We start from the raw sequence: 16,515 nt of genomic DNA on the forward strand, positions 1-16,515 counted from the left end.
CAACAAAGATTCTGAACTTTCATCGACATGATCATCGGCTAAAGAGCTAAATCAGGTGTTTATTGGAGTAATGTTACCCAGCTTCCCAAGCGACGTTTGTGCTGTGCTGTGATGTTATAACGTCACTTTTTTGTGCGACAAAGACGTTTACATATAAATCACATGCTTATATTGAATATTGATTGAAAATAAATTGACAACCTACTGGTGATTGATATTTGGTGAATGATCATGCGAATTAGGAGCATGACTAGCACTACATGACTATCACTTGTCTTCCTTTAATACTTTCTTTGGTCGAGCTCCCGCAGTTGAAAGTGCCGTCCACTCACCTGCCTTGCGATATTAATTCGCTAGGTGGGGAACATATATAGCTCCCTACACGTAAAATAGCTATGGCATATCCTCGGCGATGGATAAAATAACCGTGGGTGCCATAAAGCTATATCATCGTTACATTGATCCCAGCACTGAGTTACACGCCAATTGTTGGTGTCAATACTGAACCGGATCTCCAAGTTAAATAGGAATCTAACTACATATAACTACATTGCACCAAAATTAAAAAAAAAAAAGAAACTCGGGGTTGAACTGAACTGATATGAACTGAACGCGCTGAAATGAGCATGGGATTCATAATGCGATTTTCTGGAAGTTGTTACTGTGTATCATAAAGTACTCTCATGTACATATTTGTATCCCGTGAAAAAAAAAAAAACTCAGGAAGGATGCTAGATTTGTGTGAGGAAGAGAGTGGGAAAAACTTTAATATTGCACCTTTCCTTGATTTGCCTTTTCCCAATTTCTTCGTAAGCACCTGTTTTCTGGTAGTAACTCCATACACCTGCATGGTTTCTTTGATTGAAGAGCGAATAATCATACATTTGTCAATTTACCGCTTATCGTGATATTGTATACATGTACGTGCCATGTTTCATCGTTGATCGATTGACCGTGAACGACCCAGTTATCATGACGTCAGAACCGCGCCCCCTAGCACCACAGCACGTGATCACAGGATGTTCGATCACATGAGAGCGGACGGATGGAGCAGACCATTATTTTGAGGGGGTCACATGTAACATTTCTTTTTTTGTATCAATACAAAGAAAAGAGCTCCGTATAACACACACCCTCTACAGATGCAGTGCATTTGTATTTGATCATACAGTGGTATACTTAAAGCAATATTAACCTTTTGATGATTTCAAAGTTATTGTTTATGTTTATTTTTTGTTTATTTTCATTTTACGCCCTATATCATAATGGACTAAGCAAAGTGGTGGAATGCGCGGTGTACAAGGTAAGTTCGACAAGGTTCGACAGGATTTTCCTACATTTCTAGAACTTAACACACCTGGAAGGAACCTACACCAGTAAGGGTGATTAATGTGTTTGTCGTTTGTGTGAAACTGCCGTCATTGCGGACCAAGGAGGGTCTGAGAAGCGGGATTCGGGCGACTTCCGAGAAAGGGTGGGAGGGGCCAGACAACTAACGGTGTCCTCTCATCTTATCTAGTGTTGAAGCTTGGTAAACATGGCCTCAAAACAGTTAACCATAGATCGGAGATAGATATAAAGATTTTTGCACCCTGTAGCTCATTTTGAAGTCACATCTCTGAATAATTATTGTTGAAGTCTGTATGTGGATGTAAGTTATCGCGCTAATTCTGCATTTTGGAGAGGGGGGGGGGGCAGGTTGCCTTGTCGAAAATCGATCAAATATTTGTTTTGACTCAACAAGCAGCTCTAGTTTGATGATTTTATTTGCTTGTTTCTTGAGGGATTGTGTCTGATTACACCACTTGTACATAAACCTACCGATGGAAAAATTGCATAATCGCCTTCACCATGTGTTGTTGTTGTTGTCCTTGTTTAACGTCTATTTCACCGCTAGACTGGTCTCTTGGTGCTTTTTCTGCTAGGTGCTCTTTGGTTTGTTGACCTCACCAGGATTTGTACTTTATAATAATGGAAAGGAAAAATGGTGACCTTTGTCATATGTTCAATATGTTGCTTTCCAGGCATCCGCAGTCAAGACACGGGTGTAACCAGTAGCCAAAACGTGTAAAACTGTTGCCATGGACACAGAGGATGAAACCTCCATTCCTGCTGTGGGCATAATTTCTCCACAGGATGACAGTACTGCCACGTCCGTCCAACACTTGGTCAGTCAACAGGGAAATACCTGCACTTCTGCAAATGGCTACACGGGGGAGCAGTTTCCAGAGAAGCACACGAGGGTACACCTGGAAATTGTGGAAAAGTTGATGAAGGAGAAGGAAGATCTGGAAATGGAGCTGCACATGCTCACCAAACAACTGGAGAAAGAGCGCATCAACTACCAAGAAAGACTCCAGTCAAGAGACATGGGGCTGAGGGCTAAAGACATCATTATAGAGGACATGAAGAACTGTGTGAAAAGTAAAGATGAAGAGATCAGACAAGCACATCTGAGTGTTGCACCCAAAGACAAAGAAATTGCGAACCTTAAAGAAATGCTGAAAGCTCGGGACTTGATTCTGCAGGGTATGCAGAAGTCTATAAAGGAAGGGGATAAAAAAGTTGAAGCTAAACAAAAAGCTGTGCTGGAGAAAGAAGGCCACAAAAAGGAGCTTGAAATGCAGCTTAGGAAGGCAGAAAGTGACAGAAAGATTATTCAAGAGAGGCATGACAAGCTGATACGTCAGATGAGAGATACGGCAGTAAGGAAGTTGAAATTTTCCACAGAACTCGACGCCTTGAAGAAAACGATAGCACAAGAGCAGGAAGAAAGGTCAACAAGGTTAAATGAGGGGTTGGACTCGTTGTCGAGTGTGTTTAACATGATGTGTGACTTTGTGGAGGAGCTGCACTCCGCTGAGGTGACAAACGGAGCTGAGGACTCAACAGTCTCCAGAACTGTCATCTCCATGGCCCTGGAAGCAGAGGTGAGGAAGGACTGGATGCTGGGAGAGATGGAGAGAATACACTCCCTATTCAACGGGCATGTGGCAAAACTGATCGAAAGGATGGAGCAGAGGGAACAGCAGTTACATGACGACCTCTGCAGGATGTCACATGAAGGTCAAACAGAAGTCAAAGTTCAGGAGATAAACAAGAGGTCAGATGGTAACCACAAGAATGAGAAAGAAGATGTAAACAAAGCATCTGCAGGTTTGCCTCTTGCTGATGCAGATAAAGATGCAGACGAAGATGACACAGAAGAAGCTGTTGAGGCAGAAGACAACAATCTTACAGACGGCCCTGGGACAGAGACTAACTCTCCTTCCCAGGGAGAACAATCAGAAACCAAGAGCAGAAGAGTATCAAAAGGCTGGTCCAGCTTTACAGGACGGTTCGGGAAGATGTTTCAGTCTCAGAGCAACTAGTGCCAAATTTCTGTTCCAGATAGTTTCCATTCAAAATGGACCAATGGTTACATAGGACATTGGATCTCAGGGCCTCTTTTGGGCAATAATGTTGTGATTAATAAATACTGCATGTGATTGACTAAGGGACTGATGATGTGAGTGACAGGAAATAGTTCACTGAAGGTAGTTTCTTCTCATCTACATCATTGTGCAGAAATGATGTTCAAGTCACAAGCCATATTTAAAGTAGTTATATGTAGCCACATTAAGTATACTGATTTATTTCTACTACATATGCACTGCCTTCAACTTGTACTCATGCAGGCCATACATGCTGAAACCACAAATTTAGATACATGTGTGGTGAGCACAACATAGAAATTACATGTAATATGTCTGTGTATATTTGTGAAATAAACCAATGTGGAATCGAGGATTGGATGTCCAAAGTATTGAGTTACTAGTCTGTTCTTTGATGCAGCTCTGTGGTGAAAAGTTAGTCTGGAGAAATCACACAAAACATATTTGTTTTGAAGATAGTTTATAGTAGAATGCTGAAATCAATACAAACGTACATTCCAAGTTTAATGCCTCTACATTCTGCAGTATTCTTCAATCCATTTCTAACATTTCTGTCAGCAAGTGCATACACACTTTATTTCTGTGTATTCTATACTGTTAAAAATTTCCTGCTTGGTGATGAAGACTGTCATGATTAGAATTTCCTCGACTTCACTCCTTCCGCACTGCAATAATGACAGATCACAGTTTCGGGCAGGGGAAAATGGTAATCTATACTGTATTTCTGTGTTGTTCAAGTTTCATTCAGCAGAATTCATTGAAAGAACTTGAACAATGCTATGTAACAAGATTTACAGTTTTAAACAGGCATTACAATCATTGTTGCCTCCTAAATTCAGTGGTTATCAGTATATAATGGAGTGTTGTATGTCTACATTCTCTTGGTGTGACGCTCTAAAGTTAGCAACAAGTTGTTCCAAAGAGAAAATTCACTGACTCTAATAATTTACTCCATAATGACCTGTTTACAGATCGTCAGTAGCAGCTCCCATTCAAACTGTTGCACTGTTCTTCAGTTGGGTGGATTCCAAGTGTTTGAGCAAACCCTTCAAACAAAACTTCCCCAGTCTCGTCCCCAGCTCTTTCCCCCCACGCTTTAAATTTTTGTAACTTTCTTGTACATCAAGATAACGGTGTGTAGACAATGCAATATTATGTACTGTATCTCAAAAGACTTTACACTTGCTCTAAAAAAAACTACAATGCTATTTTCTAATCAGCTATGCATGGGTAACACTGATTCACTCTAGAAAAAAGTATTGAAACAGAACACTGATGCCACATGATGTAGAATAAAGACTCCTTCTGCAATGTATGTTGGAAAGTAATCCAACGGTGTGCTGTACAGAAAGTTCACTTTTTCAGGGATATGAGTCCTAGGATTCGGTATTGGCACACGATCAGTGTCGGCTGTGTCTATGTACATATTTGTGCCAGAATCTCTCAACGTGTCTCAGTGGTCCAAGTGACTTTGTAGGAGGCAAAAAAGGACCTTGTAATCATCAATGTAAGTCTTTGTAAGGGTCAGAGTTCACCAGCAGATCACTTCCTGCCTTGCCTATACCAGGGTACCGACTGACTGGAACTCGAACCCTTCTTTTTGGCAAGGTACTTCTCCATCGCGCGGTATTTTTCCACATACTGACGCACCAGCCGGCGAATCTTCACCGGATCAATCTTGCCAGTTTTTGTGTGACAGACCTGACAATGGGAAACACAGAACAATGTCATACATGGCAAATAGACTTACTAGATCATACTATATTACCCTGCAACCTCAAACAGTATGGAAGAAGTTAAAAAAGATCACTACTGTATCAGAGATAACTGACCTAGTTATTGTTTCAAATAACTGTCCTAAGATACACATGACAAGCATTCAAACAACTGGATAGGTTTTGAGAATGGTCAGATGCTTTAGATAGCATCCACTACCTTTTGTGAGTGATACAAAAGATATTAGTAGATGTCCTACGGTTTACAAACTCTATCCAGTTGCTTGACGAATCTTCATCAACATAACTATCCTAAAAGCTTTTGAGATTGTATGAAACGCATTGGAGTACAGCTATTCAAAATGTTGGATTACTGCAGATACTTGTTTTCTCAACTGATAGATGCTGCACAAGTCACTTTGAATGCTTGAATCCTCAGCTCACCTGTACAACTGATTTCTTCAGGATCTCCTTGTACTGCTCTTTGTTCACCTTCTTGGCCTGGTAGAACGGCTTGAGGGCGAGCTTGACCTCCTCGGCCACACGCTCCTGACGGTTCAGCTTCTCCAACATCTGCTGTAAACATGGAGTCATCAGAACAAGCTTTTATCCAACAACAGGCTTTATCATGAGGGGGTGTCTTGAGTTCTTAAACTGGATTACCTTGCCATACATGGGTGAAATCAAAGGGTCATCAACAACATTGAAGACAATTCCACAGATATATGAAAAAAAACCCACATATCTAAAGCCTTTTATGACAGGTTCTAGTGAGAGTTGCAGTTCAAAATGTTTATCTTAAGACTTTCACCTGTCCTACAATTTTTATCCCCTCCAGTAGTATGTAGGCCAAGAATTAACATGTACCTCAAAGGTAATTTCTGGCTCGTATTCTATCTCCACAACATAGCCATGTATAACCTTTGCGCTGGACTCACCTTTTCCTTGATGTCCATCTCCACAGCTGATGACTCGATGTTTTCATCCATGTCATCCCTCCCAGACTCCTCCACATCCCTCATCTCCACGTCTTCCGGAGACGTGGCCTCGATCGTCACGGTGTGCTGCCCCCCACCCGTGCCTGTCGTGGCTGGGCCAGAAGGGACGCCTGCGTTTGGCTTCTGTGCTGTCAGGACCCCCAGCACGGTGAGGAGGGACTGGGGAAGCGTCAGCTGTGGTTTGATCTCTGGCGGCCTGAGGGGCTCCAGCACAGGAAGGTTGCTCCTCTCTCCGCTGGCTCTCGACAACTTCTCCTCACGAGGGTCGTCTCTCGAGCTGCTGTTACTGTTGGACAGTTGCCCCTGGTCCACCCCTCGGTGATCCTTGTCCATTCCTCCCGGAACCAAGAATCTAGACAGCGTAGCAGAGTCACCTTCATCGCTGTCTTCATCCTTACTGCCCGGCTGTGACTGGTCTCCATTTTTCTGTTTGGAGTACTCTGGTGTCCGAGGTCCCTCTCTCTCCACACGGGACCGGTGGTCCCTGTCCAGACCACCTGGAGACAGGAAACTGGAGAATGGAAGGACATCATCGTCTTGTTCCGCGTTGGAGACTTTTCGAACGGTAGACTGTAGACGGGGCTTGCCTACTTTTCTGAGTTCCTCCATTAGCGTTCCCGACTTCACCTTTTCAACTTTCTCCTTCTTCTGATCGTCTTTGGCTTTCCTGTAGTCATGGTCGCCGTAATTGTACAGCTTCTCATTTTTCTCTGCAATCTTTTCTGCCAATGTCCTACTGTCTGATTTTGGAGGTTCACTCAGCCTTTCCTCCCTTTTGTATTCTGGAGACTTTTCCTTGGGTTTTTTGTACTCTTGAGGAGAGCCTTCCTTAGATCTTCTCTGCTCCCTCCCTTTTCCGCTGTTACGCTCCTTTGATCTTCTATCACCATCCTCATGTTTTCTCTCCCTCTTCTTTTCCTCCTTCTTTCTATCTCTGGACGATCCCCTGGACCAGTCAGACTTATCACTATCATTCTTTTCTCTTCTACCTTCCTTGTGGTACTTTCTCCTTTCTCTGTCTTCCTTGCCTTTACTCTTTGAGGATGGAGCAGAAGAATGCTGACTGCGTATCCGAGACCTGTCCTTGGATTTTGACCTACGTGTTCTTTCTGGGGAATTTTCCTCTCCACTGGAAATAGTTATTACAGAGCTGGAGCTATCCTGTCGATGTCTCCTGTAACTTCTGTGTGATCTGTCTGCCCTTCCCTCACCCTCCTGCTCGAGAGAGCTAGACCTGTCTACCCTGAGGCTTTCATCTCTTCTTTTCTCTCGTTCTCTGGACTGCCGGCGAGAGCTTGAGCGCTTTGCCTTCATCCTTTTCCTACGACTACTGTTACTCACCGACACATCTTCCTCAGCATCTGATTTACGCTTCTTTGCCTGTTCCCCGGTGTCTTTTCTCTTCTCCCTATCCCTTTTCTTCTCTTTTGTGCGTTCTTTTTGGTGCCCTTCTACTGTTGAGTCTCTTCTTCTTTTCTTCCCCTTATACGATGAAGACTTGTCTTTTGCCTTCTCTTTTTCACGGCTTGTAGTTACTGTCTGTCGTATCTTGGGAATCTTGGGTAGGTCCATGATGTTTGGCAGTGGTCTTATGTCTAGTGTGTCTTCATCAGAAGAATCCCATCCTTCTTGGCTTGTCGGCCTCTCAGCATGCGTCACACGAGATGTGAAGTAAGACACATTCTTGTCACCTTCTGTAGCTGCTTCTGTCTTAACCTCTGCAGGTGCTGAATCACCTTTATCTCCACTTCTTCTTTCCACAGGCTGAGATTGTCTTTCCTCTGCCTCGTTCTCTACATTTTCTACATCATGCAGCTCCAAGCCAGAGTTCACATCCCCCGAGTCTAGCACCAGAACATCCTCATACAGTGCCTCCCTTTTGGAATCCGCCTCTGCTGGCTTCTCTTGGTTTACATCAGCGCTACCTTCTGACCGTTCCTTGTTTGGAGACAGGCCTGAAAACATGTCTAATACTGCTTTGCTGGATTTGGATGTGTTGGAAGACTTTTTACTCTCCACCTGCTGTGTTGGTTCAATATTGGGAGTTTCTACAGCTGCAGTATCGAAAGTCTCCATGGCTACAGGGCTAGCAGACATTGCAAACGTCTCAGGACTTTTTTGCAGGGGAAACTCATCCAGCTCCTCCTCGAATTGGAAGTCCTCGATGCTCTCATCTTCAGTCATCCCCTCCGCCCTGCTCCCCTCTGCAACGGTGGTGTCATCCTCCTCTTCTGTCTCTTCTCTGTCCATCTGTGTAGACAAGTTGTCCAGATCGATGTGCAAGCTGTCTACCCCAGGGCTGTCCATCCCCGCTGGTTCTAAATCCAAGCCACCCATGTCAGCCATGTCATTGCTGTCCTCCACCTCCCAGGGTTCCTTAGACGTACCAGCGAGGTCATTGTTGTTTGTTTCTGACTCGGGAGACGGGTTCGACTGTTCTTCATCCTCCTCCTCGGGTGTCGGACTGAAGGGGTTGTACTCCACCGACCCGCTACCCTCCTCTCCGTGATCAGGGGAGGCCGTAGGGGAGAAGGGATTGTACTCCTCCTCAGCACCAGAGCTGTGTGAGGATGTGTTCAGCTTGTCCTCCATCCCGGCAGCACCCTCCTGTGGCTCCTCTCTGTCAGGCAGGTCAGTTGTAACGGAGCCCTGTACTGGACTCGTATCTGTGTGTGGCAACGATGACTTGATGTTTATCTGTATGGGTTTCCACTGTCTTTGTGAGTGTGTGAAGAGCCTACTACTGCTTTCCTCTGCTGAACTGTTTGATTCGTCTTTCGAATCCTGTTGGGGCTTAAAAGAGTCCATGCTCTCAGATTTTCTTTTTGAAGGCCCTTCCTCCTTTTCATCATCACTGGTGTTACTATTTGGCTCGTTGCCAAGACAACCAGTTGTTAGGGAGGTGGCTCCTTGGTTACCAAGTGGTCCCCATGGGTGCTGCCCATCCTGAGATGACCCAGAGGTTGCAGTTGAAGACCCAGAAGTGATGGGTGATGTAGTAAAGGCTGTGCCTCCTTGCTGGGAACCTTGGTTGTTGTGGCCTGAGGACGACGTTCCCGCCGAACCCTGAGACTCCGGGGGAGATCCAAGGGCTGACTGGTTCGATGGGACACCGTTAGTCGCCCTGTTGGGTCTGTGCTCCCCCCTGGGTGCAGCCCGAACAGTCCCCCTGTTGGTGCTGGTGGTGGCAGTACCATTTGTGTCTGTCGTACAAAAAAATACAAGAAAGAACAGTGAAAACCATGTACCTCTGTGATAAAAACTTTCAATTAACTGCTCTGTGTGTAGTTTACTTATTCCATCTTGTGTACAATTCTTAATCATAATATGCAATTAGATATGCAAATTAATACACTGCAGAATATGCTGGATCAAAAGTATCGACATTCTTGGTCAAGGTTGGACTTCAGAAAAGCTACCACACATAGACTCTGAGCACCATGAAACATGCAGTTCCTTAGGTCAGGTACATATTGGAGTAAATCTGGTACAAGATGAGGCATCTGTATATCCAGCTGTGTACGACTCTGACCTGTCCTGCCGTAGGAGAGAGTCCCGTCCCTGTTGATCCTGACATCACTGCTGGGCACGTGTAGCAACTCCTGCTCGGCAAAGATGGATCCAAGGATGTCCAGGGTCGCGTCGGCGGTTGCGTGGGTCGGAGAGGACGCCAGCTCACTGCAGGAACAGTTTTGTCAATTGTCCAGACAGGTATACAAACATATAGGCAACTCCTGTTAACATATCTTCTCCCAGCCACTCCGAAAATCTCCAAGCTAACACCTGCACACTTCTGTGCACCATGCAGTTTTTACTGTGCTATTTAACTTCCAATAGGCTACATTGTCCAGTGGTCAGGCAGCACGGAGACCTTTTAGACGGCAAATGTTTATACTCAAATACCATAAGAACCTGGCTTTCTATACATTTTTACAGTAATGAATTGAATGGTTAGACTTGTCTGTTTTAGGTACAAACATTTCTGCAGTAGAAGTTGTTTAATTGCACACCCCATTTGCCAGTGTATTCTGTGCAACAATGCAATTATCCAGCTTGACTGCACCGGTTTTTGATTTTGTGATCATCTGCAATCAACAGAAGTGTGTGGTAATCCGTTGTGCAGTTAACTGGCTTCTACTGTATTATGATTCATACCACTCACCTTGCTATTCCAATGGGCATGGCCCTCCTGACAGGTCGATGTGACCTGAGAGCAGACTTAGACAGCATCTGGGCACGCCTGTGTCTGCTGGTCACAGGGACAGCTGCAGCGTCAGGGAAGGTTCCCTCACTGGGGAAAACATCACAAACTTTAAAGACTCTAGATATGTGATGCTACGACATGGAGCAGTTTCAAACATCACAACAATTTGTTGCTGAGTGATTCAACCCGTAGAGAATGGATGATATCCTCTTCCTCATAACTTATGTACGTGTATGTAAGAAGTAATCCTGCAATGGCGATGTAGAATTCTAAAGGCTAGATAAGATCAGGATACCTGAGTTTACATTGCTGCGTAGAAAAATAAACCCAAAATTGATTGAGAGCTTTTATGACGTTGTTTGATATATGTCACCGGGAATGTAGTTTATTTATATAAGCTCCATCCCTAAATACCTGTCTTCAAAGCAGTGCAGACCGTTGGGATCCCCAAACACCATCAGAGGCTTCTGTACAAAATCTGCTTTCCTGTCGCCTGCCTTCTTCACTGATGGAACTGAACTTCCTGCAACACAACATGTCCCAGAATGAGAGTCAAACTAAGATATCAGGTAGATGGACAGCTGGAGAAAAGAATTTGGAACAGCAAGCAACGATGAAAGCAAGAAGAAAGTGCTTTGATCTGTTAGCTTCAAGAACAACTTCAAATGGAGACAGGTTACATGTATATATTGACCTTAGACAGAAGAGAAATTTTCCTCGTGTAATATGCAAACATGCAGGTACCTGGTATGGGCCTCCCTAGTTGCAGCCTCTCTGCCAGTCGCGACTTGACAGATGTGGGAGTTTCCTTCTTCACTACCACTCTCTTAACCTTCCTTCCCTTCCTTCTCTTCTTTCTCCTCCTTCTCTTGACTGTTGTTCCTAGATAGTTGAATGAAGGAAGGAAACACAAATAATTGACCAATTGGACTAGAATTTGCAGAAGCTCCACATTCTGGCTTTAGTTGGTATTGCAGCTTGAAGAAATAATGTATTAGGAACTGGACTTCTCCCAACAGAGTGCATAGCCGCATAAGCGTATGGGTAGGTAGCATGCGTAGTCCAGTGGCTAGTGGCCCTGCCTCTGGAACTAGAAGCTGTGAGTTCAATTCCGGCTGTGTCGCTCGCCCGACATGCACGCCACCAAAAAGGTTTGCAGTCCTTAGGACGGTACGCTAAGCTGTGGTCCACTGTTTATTGTGCTTGACAAAAAGAGCTAAGGGAATTTCCCCGGTACAATGAACCGGTAAGTACTGTACATATCGTCTGTCCTCTCTGTCACAACCAGTGGTAGACTAGTTCTTCAGTGAGCTAAAATTGGATCGAGATCACTTTCTTTCTTTTCCCACTACCTGATACCCAGACCGGTTGGTAAAGTAACACATACCAGTTGTGGTCGTCTTCCTCTTTGTCCCCCGCTTCCTGGTGGTTGTTGTGGACCGTGAACGTGTGGTTTTCCGTCGGGTTGTTCCACGCCGTCTCCCCCGTCCCCTGCCCCTGCCTCGTGACGTGGACCTTGACGTGCTATGTCCTCGGGCAGAGGTGGAGCGCCCCCTGCCTCGGCGGGATGCTGACCGCGGCCCTGATGGCTGTGAGAGTCATTCACCATTAGTAATACAATAACCATACCTTAGCGCAGGGCTGTCTCCAGGTTTAAATTTTTTTTGGCCCACTCTTGATTGGGAGCCAATGTTGTTAATTTTTTGGGTTAATATGTCAACTTAAAAAGTACATTTTCAACAGTATCATGTCATTTTTGGGATGGATGGGGCAAAATCATTTTCCGTCCCACCAAGCAAAGTTACATCCCAAGACGGAAGGATGCATCCTGGAGACTGCCCAGCCTTAGTGTCTAATCAAACGTAAAACTTTTGACATCTATATAAGCAGATGCACCCAGGAGCCCCCCTATTTCTAGTTTTATAGCTGTATACTTGTGTTTAGCATGTGCCAAATTAATGACAGACTGATAAATTACTGAAAATTTTTGTGAAAATTGAAGGTTTGTTTTGTCTTTTCAAGTACTTGTAGTGCCTACTAGAATTTGGTTGTTTGAAGACTTAAAAACTGTTGTTACCTGTGCCCTTGACCGGGCAGCTCGGACGCGGCTCACCCGCGCGCGGACTCGTTCGCTAGCCATGGTGCGTGCGATAGCCCGGCGAACAGGCAGCACAGGCAGCAGTATTGTTTGTGCCACCTCCTCCTCCTCGTGAGAACTCTCTGTGTCAACAGGTTTAAGGTTATGAAAAGTATGCCTATGTGACTATCTTAAACTGAAACAATTCTGTTATTCATTCAGTAGGTCTCTAAGTACTGACAGTGGTCTTACAACAACTTAGATCTATGACTGGGTATGATATCCACATTGGGCAAAAAGCATGTTTATACAATACTTCTTACACTCAGCTAAGTCTAGGATGAGTACATAAATTGTGTTTTCAAATAACATGACATGTATGACAATCTCACCAGGTGGGGCACAGTGTGGACAGAACCATTCCTCAATAGGGACAGCATCTAAAGGGGGAGTAAGGCACTCCATGTGGTATCTGTAAAAACACAAGAGATGTCGGCCTCTAAGCAAAGGTCTCGATGCAGACAAGGTATCAAGTTCAATGTGGTTTTGCTTGAGTTTAAAACCAAAGTTTCAGATGACCTAACAGAAAGTTAACATCTTTTTTTCTAGTAACTTCTCTATTCTATACCAAAAAAAGTGCATACTTCAAAGTGATACTGACCTCTGGCAGCCAAACCCTTCCCATCATGTAAGTAAAACAAATACCCTACTATGTCACAGTTGTGGACATTGAAGTATCTTATAGATCCACATAAAAGGTAACTAGGCAGAAGTGTTCTATAGAACATGATTGTTATACCTGACTAACAATTGAGCTACCATTTCCTTACTTAATAATGGTTGTGCCATTTCACACTTAAACAATGGTATTGTCATGTCTTACTGACTCAACAATAGTGTTGCCATGTATAACTGAACAATGTTATTTCCCTGTCTCAATCCAACAATGACTGTGTTAAAAGAAACAAGTGTGTAGATACAGGTGTCCCACTCAGAAATCCTTTTTCCTCACCCAGCATCACAGCTGTCACACAGCAGCATTCTGTCCTCATTGGTGGGCTGATGGCACACCTGGCAGTACGTGTTATCCTCCTCCTCCTCCTCTGCAGCATCCGCAAACTGGTTCACATCACTCACCTTCAGCTGGGGAAAAATAGCAACAGCAACAGGGTCTAGGAGGGTTCTTCTATTACTTCCAATTCACTTGAAGTGCAAGTTGTATAACTATCAGGGACGGAATGATGGAGGGTTTACTGAGACAGTTGTACTGTAAACCTTGAAATGTTTGTAGTGGTTTTATTTTTGTGGCAACCTCTCCACAGCACAGCATATATGAGTTTCTACGGCACAGCATATATGAGTTTCAAATGTATTAGTACAGTACAACACAATTGTTTCAGTTGCAAACTAAGAACATTGCTAAAACCTCCTTTCCCTTCTACCACAAATTCTTCTTCGATTATTTGATGTGTGCTTGCAAGGAAATATCCAAATCCATTTCCCATGTGCCATATTTTACTGGATCCTCTTACCTTTTTGATGACCTTGCCTCCCAACTTGGGTCGTACCAAAACGGTGTTGAACTGTTTCCGGTCAACTGGACAGGAATTTGTATTCTGCAAGTAAGATACACCATGATAGTTATTCAACAGCATAGCTTTACAGTTCTTCACTAATTTTACAGAAAGAATAGGATGGATTTTTAAAAACAAAAATGGCATGTATACCTTAGACCACTCGAGAATACAGTCGATACAGAAGTTGTGTTGACAGTTCACGGGTGTTCCGACCTCCTGCAGTTCAAACTCATTCAGACAGATGGGGCAGCTCTCCACTTCCTCATCAACTGCATCATTGGTTGCATTTGTTTTTCCTGTACAAACAACAAATTGTTGACCTACTTTCCTTGCAGCCTTTATTTCCTTCCTAGAAGCAAATAAATTTGTCCTCGCTTCTCTCTCGCAAAGCTTTTATTTGGAGTAACTGTGAAGGGCAAACTGTCAGTGCTACCCAGAGGCAAAGACTGTTGAAGGAATCTTGAATTTATATAGCTGGTGCATTTGCATTGATGATGCCTCCTTCCCTTTTCTTATCTTTCCTTCTCTATCAGGAAAGTTGCCTCAACTTTTCTAGCACGATACATTCAAATTTCTGCAAAATTTATAATTCAAATCTTTGCCATGATTATGCCTGCCTCCTTTTTTCATATCTTTCCCTCCCTTTCAGGAAAGTTGTTAGACTTCTCCTGACAACAAACATTCTGCCTCCTTGATTACCATTCACTTCCTCATCTTCTTGTCCATCTTCCTCAGCCTGTCCATCTTCCTCCTCTTCTTCATCTTCCTCTCCCTCACTTCCTTCCTCTTCCTCCCCACTGTCCTCCTCCTCCTCATCATCATCAACACTGTCCTCATCCTCCTCATCATCATCACTGTCTTCCTCACCACTCTCAGAGCCTGATTCATCTTCCTCCATCTCTTCTGTACAGGTAAAACATGATGTTAACAGATTGGCCATTCATTGGCCATTCGGTACATGTTGTATAATGTAGCAGTAGTTGTAGTGGTGGTATCCAGTATTTGATTATACTGCTGAAGCAGTGAAGGGTCCCTGACATGGGTCGGCAGCAGTCGGTTAGTCTTACAGAACAGTATTTTCTTTCTTTCAGACTTTGTTACACTAAGAACTTAAAGTTAATCCTACAGATATTTCAAACAAAGTTCACTTTAATCTTACGTTACACTGCATACCAGGGGTATATGCAATACATATCCCTTACAAAAAATAAGCAATAGAATGGCCTCACTAGGCTGTTAGTTCATCTTTTTTGTATAAGTCGAAGAATCTCACCATCGTCTTCCAAATCTACTGCTCCATCTGACTCCCCTTCTGAGACGTCATCTGTCAGGAAACTCTGACGCCCAGCCTTCCTCCTGCCGTGGCTGGGGAACTCCTCTGACGAGCTGTCCTGGTCATCCATTGTGAAGTAACCTTATAACCTGTACGGGGACAGAACTAAATTTTACCATTTTCAAATCTTTTGGGCTTTCAAAAATCCTCAGTTAACACACATTGAAATTATTCTGAATAACAAAACAGCTGTAAAAATGTTCTCTACTAAAACAAGCATGAGGATGTAACAAGAAATAATACATGAATTCCATATCATAATAATAAAAACTCTAATAAAAAAACAAATATTCTTTCCATTGTGTTATCACAGCTGTACCTTGTACAAGGATCTCATCAAGATAAATGGTGGTGATGACTGATGGTGGTGTGTGTGTGCACATGCATGTGTGTGTGCATGTGTATGTGTGAAAATAGCAATGACATTTCACACAACAATGATTTTCTCACTCTCAAAATCACTGTAACGTGTAATGGTGCAATCTTCAGACTTGCCTACAGACAGAATGTTCTTTACAATAATTAAACTATTTTCCAAATCCTTACAAATACACATCTCACCCTTTGATCAACCGTGGTCTAAATGTGTTCTGAATTCTCACATGCACATTGTCTTTATTACAACAAAAGGCTAGTCATGTGCATTTAGATGTAGTCTACCATTTGTTAGAAGTACAATAGAATAACATGTTTCAAATGCCAACTGGTACACAGTACACTGTATGTAAGTGAATAACTGTCATGTACACTTATCTTTGTAATTATGAATGTCTAATATTGTCTATGTTTCAAACCAGAAGGGTAATGCATATTTGACAAAGAATGTTAAATCAATCCCAATTGATTCACATAGAAATTGATTTTTACAATCAATGCTTCTGATGCTTTGTACTCCTGAGCTTCCATTGATTGGTATTTACAATTCCTGAAGAGACATAATCCCACATGAAAAGCAGGCTAGATCTAGTTAGAATACTTTTTGCATGTGAAATTGCAACAGCAACATAAAATATTTCTCAAATATGCCTGACATCAATGATGGACAGAAACTTTTAGCACAGATAGTGTGGAAAGATTAACTTCTGTCAGATAGTAGAAAAGAAATTGCATACACAACAGTGATGTTACAAACGTACATGAATGCTGACTGTCTTAATACAGAAAATGTACAGAACTC

General features: G+C 43.3%; 3 protein-coding genes across 3 annotated transcripts in view; 1 reads left to right on the plus strand and 2 right to left on the minus strand.

Annotated features, from left to right (window-relative positions):
- Positions 1 to 1,162: 1,162 nt before the first annotated feature.
- On the plus strand, positions 1,163 to 3,786 carry LOC118414215 (serologically defined colon cancer antigen 8-like). The gene is made up of 2 exons (XM_035818100.1): positions 1,163 to 1,303; positions 2,025 to 3,786. The coding sequence occupies exon 2, from the start codon at positions 2,082 to 2,084 to the stop codon at positions 3,369 to 3,371; it is 1,290 nt and encodes a 429-aa protein (XP_035673993.1). The 5' UTR covers positions 1,163 to 1,303; positions 2,025 to 2,081; the 3' UTR covers positions 3,372 to 3,786.
- A 100-nt stretch (positions 3,787 to 3,886) lies between these two features.
- Positions 3,887 to 10,162, minus strand: LOC118413552 (PHD and RING finger domain-containing protein 1-like). The gene is made up of 5 exons (XM_035817078.1): positions 10,158 to 10,162; positions 9,680 to 9,825; positions 6,088 to 9,350; positions 5,594 to 5,725; positions 3,887 to 5,135 (listed from the first exon to the last, which is right to left on the minus strand). Exons 1-5 carry the CDS (start codon positions 10,160 to 10,162, stop codon positions 4,977 to 4,979), a joined length of 3,705 nt encoding a protein of 1,234 aa, XP_035672971.1. The 3' UTR covers positions 3,887 to 4,976.
- A 122-nt stretch (positions 10,163 to 10,284) lies between these two features.
- Positions 10,285 to 16,515, minus strand: part of LOC118414216 (PHD and RING finger domain-containing protein 1-like) — a 7,618-nt gene continuing 1,387 nt past the window's right edge. The window contains exons 2-12 of the mRNA XM_035818101.1: positions 15,279 to 15,427; positions 14,705 to 14,908; positions 14,156 to 14,301; positions 13,961 to 14,044; positions 13,441 to 13,571; positions 12,821 to 12,900; positions 12,429 to 12,571; positions 11,739 to 11,940; positions 11,096 to 11,233; positions 10,766 to 10,874; positions 10,285 to 10,438 (exon numbers count right to left, since the gene is read on the minus strand). Of these exons, the coding sequence (XP_035673994.1) occupies positions 10,306 to 10,438; positions 10,766 to 10,874; positions 11,096 to 11,233; positions 11,739 to 11,940; positions 12,429 to 12,571; positions 12,821 to 12,900; positions 13,441 to 13,571; positions 13,961 to 14,044; positions 14,156 to 14,301; positions 14,705 to 14,908; positions 15,279 to 15,408 (1,500 nt within the window). The 5' untranslated portion in view covers positions 15,409 to 15,427 and the 3' untranslated portion in view covers positions 10,285 to 10,305. The remainder of the gene's footprint in view (positions 10,439 to 10,765; positions 10,875 to 11,095; positions 11,234 to 11,738; positions 11,941 to 12,428; positions 12,572 to 12,820; positions 12,901 to 13,440; positions 13,572 to 13,960; positions 14,045 to 14,155; positions 14,302 to 14,704; positions 14,909 to 15,278; positions 15,428 to 16,515) is intronic.

This window comes from Branchiostoma floridae, chromosome 4 (genome assembly GCF_000003815.2).
Source record: "Branchiostoma floridae strain S238N-H82 chromosome 4, Bfl_VNyyK, whole genome shotgun sequence".
Taxonomy (NCBI): domain Eukaryota; kingdom Metazoa; phylum Chordata; class Leptocardii; order Amphioxiformes; family Branchiostomatidae; genus Branchiostoma; species Branchiostoma floridae.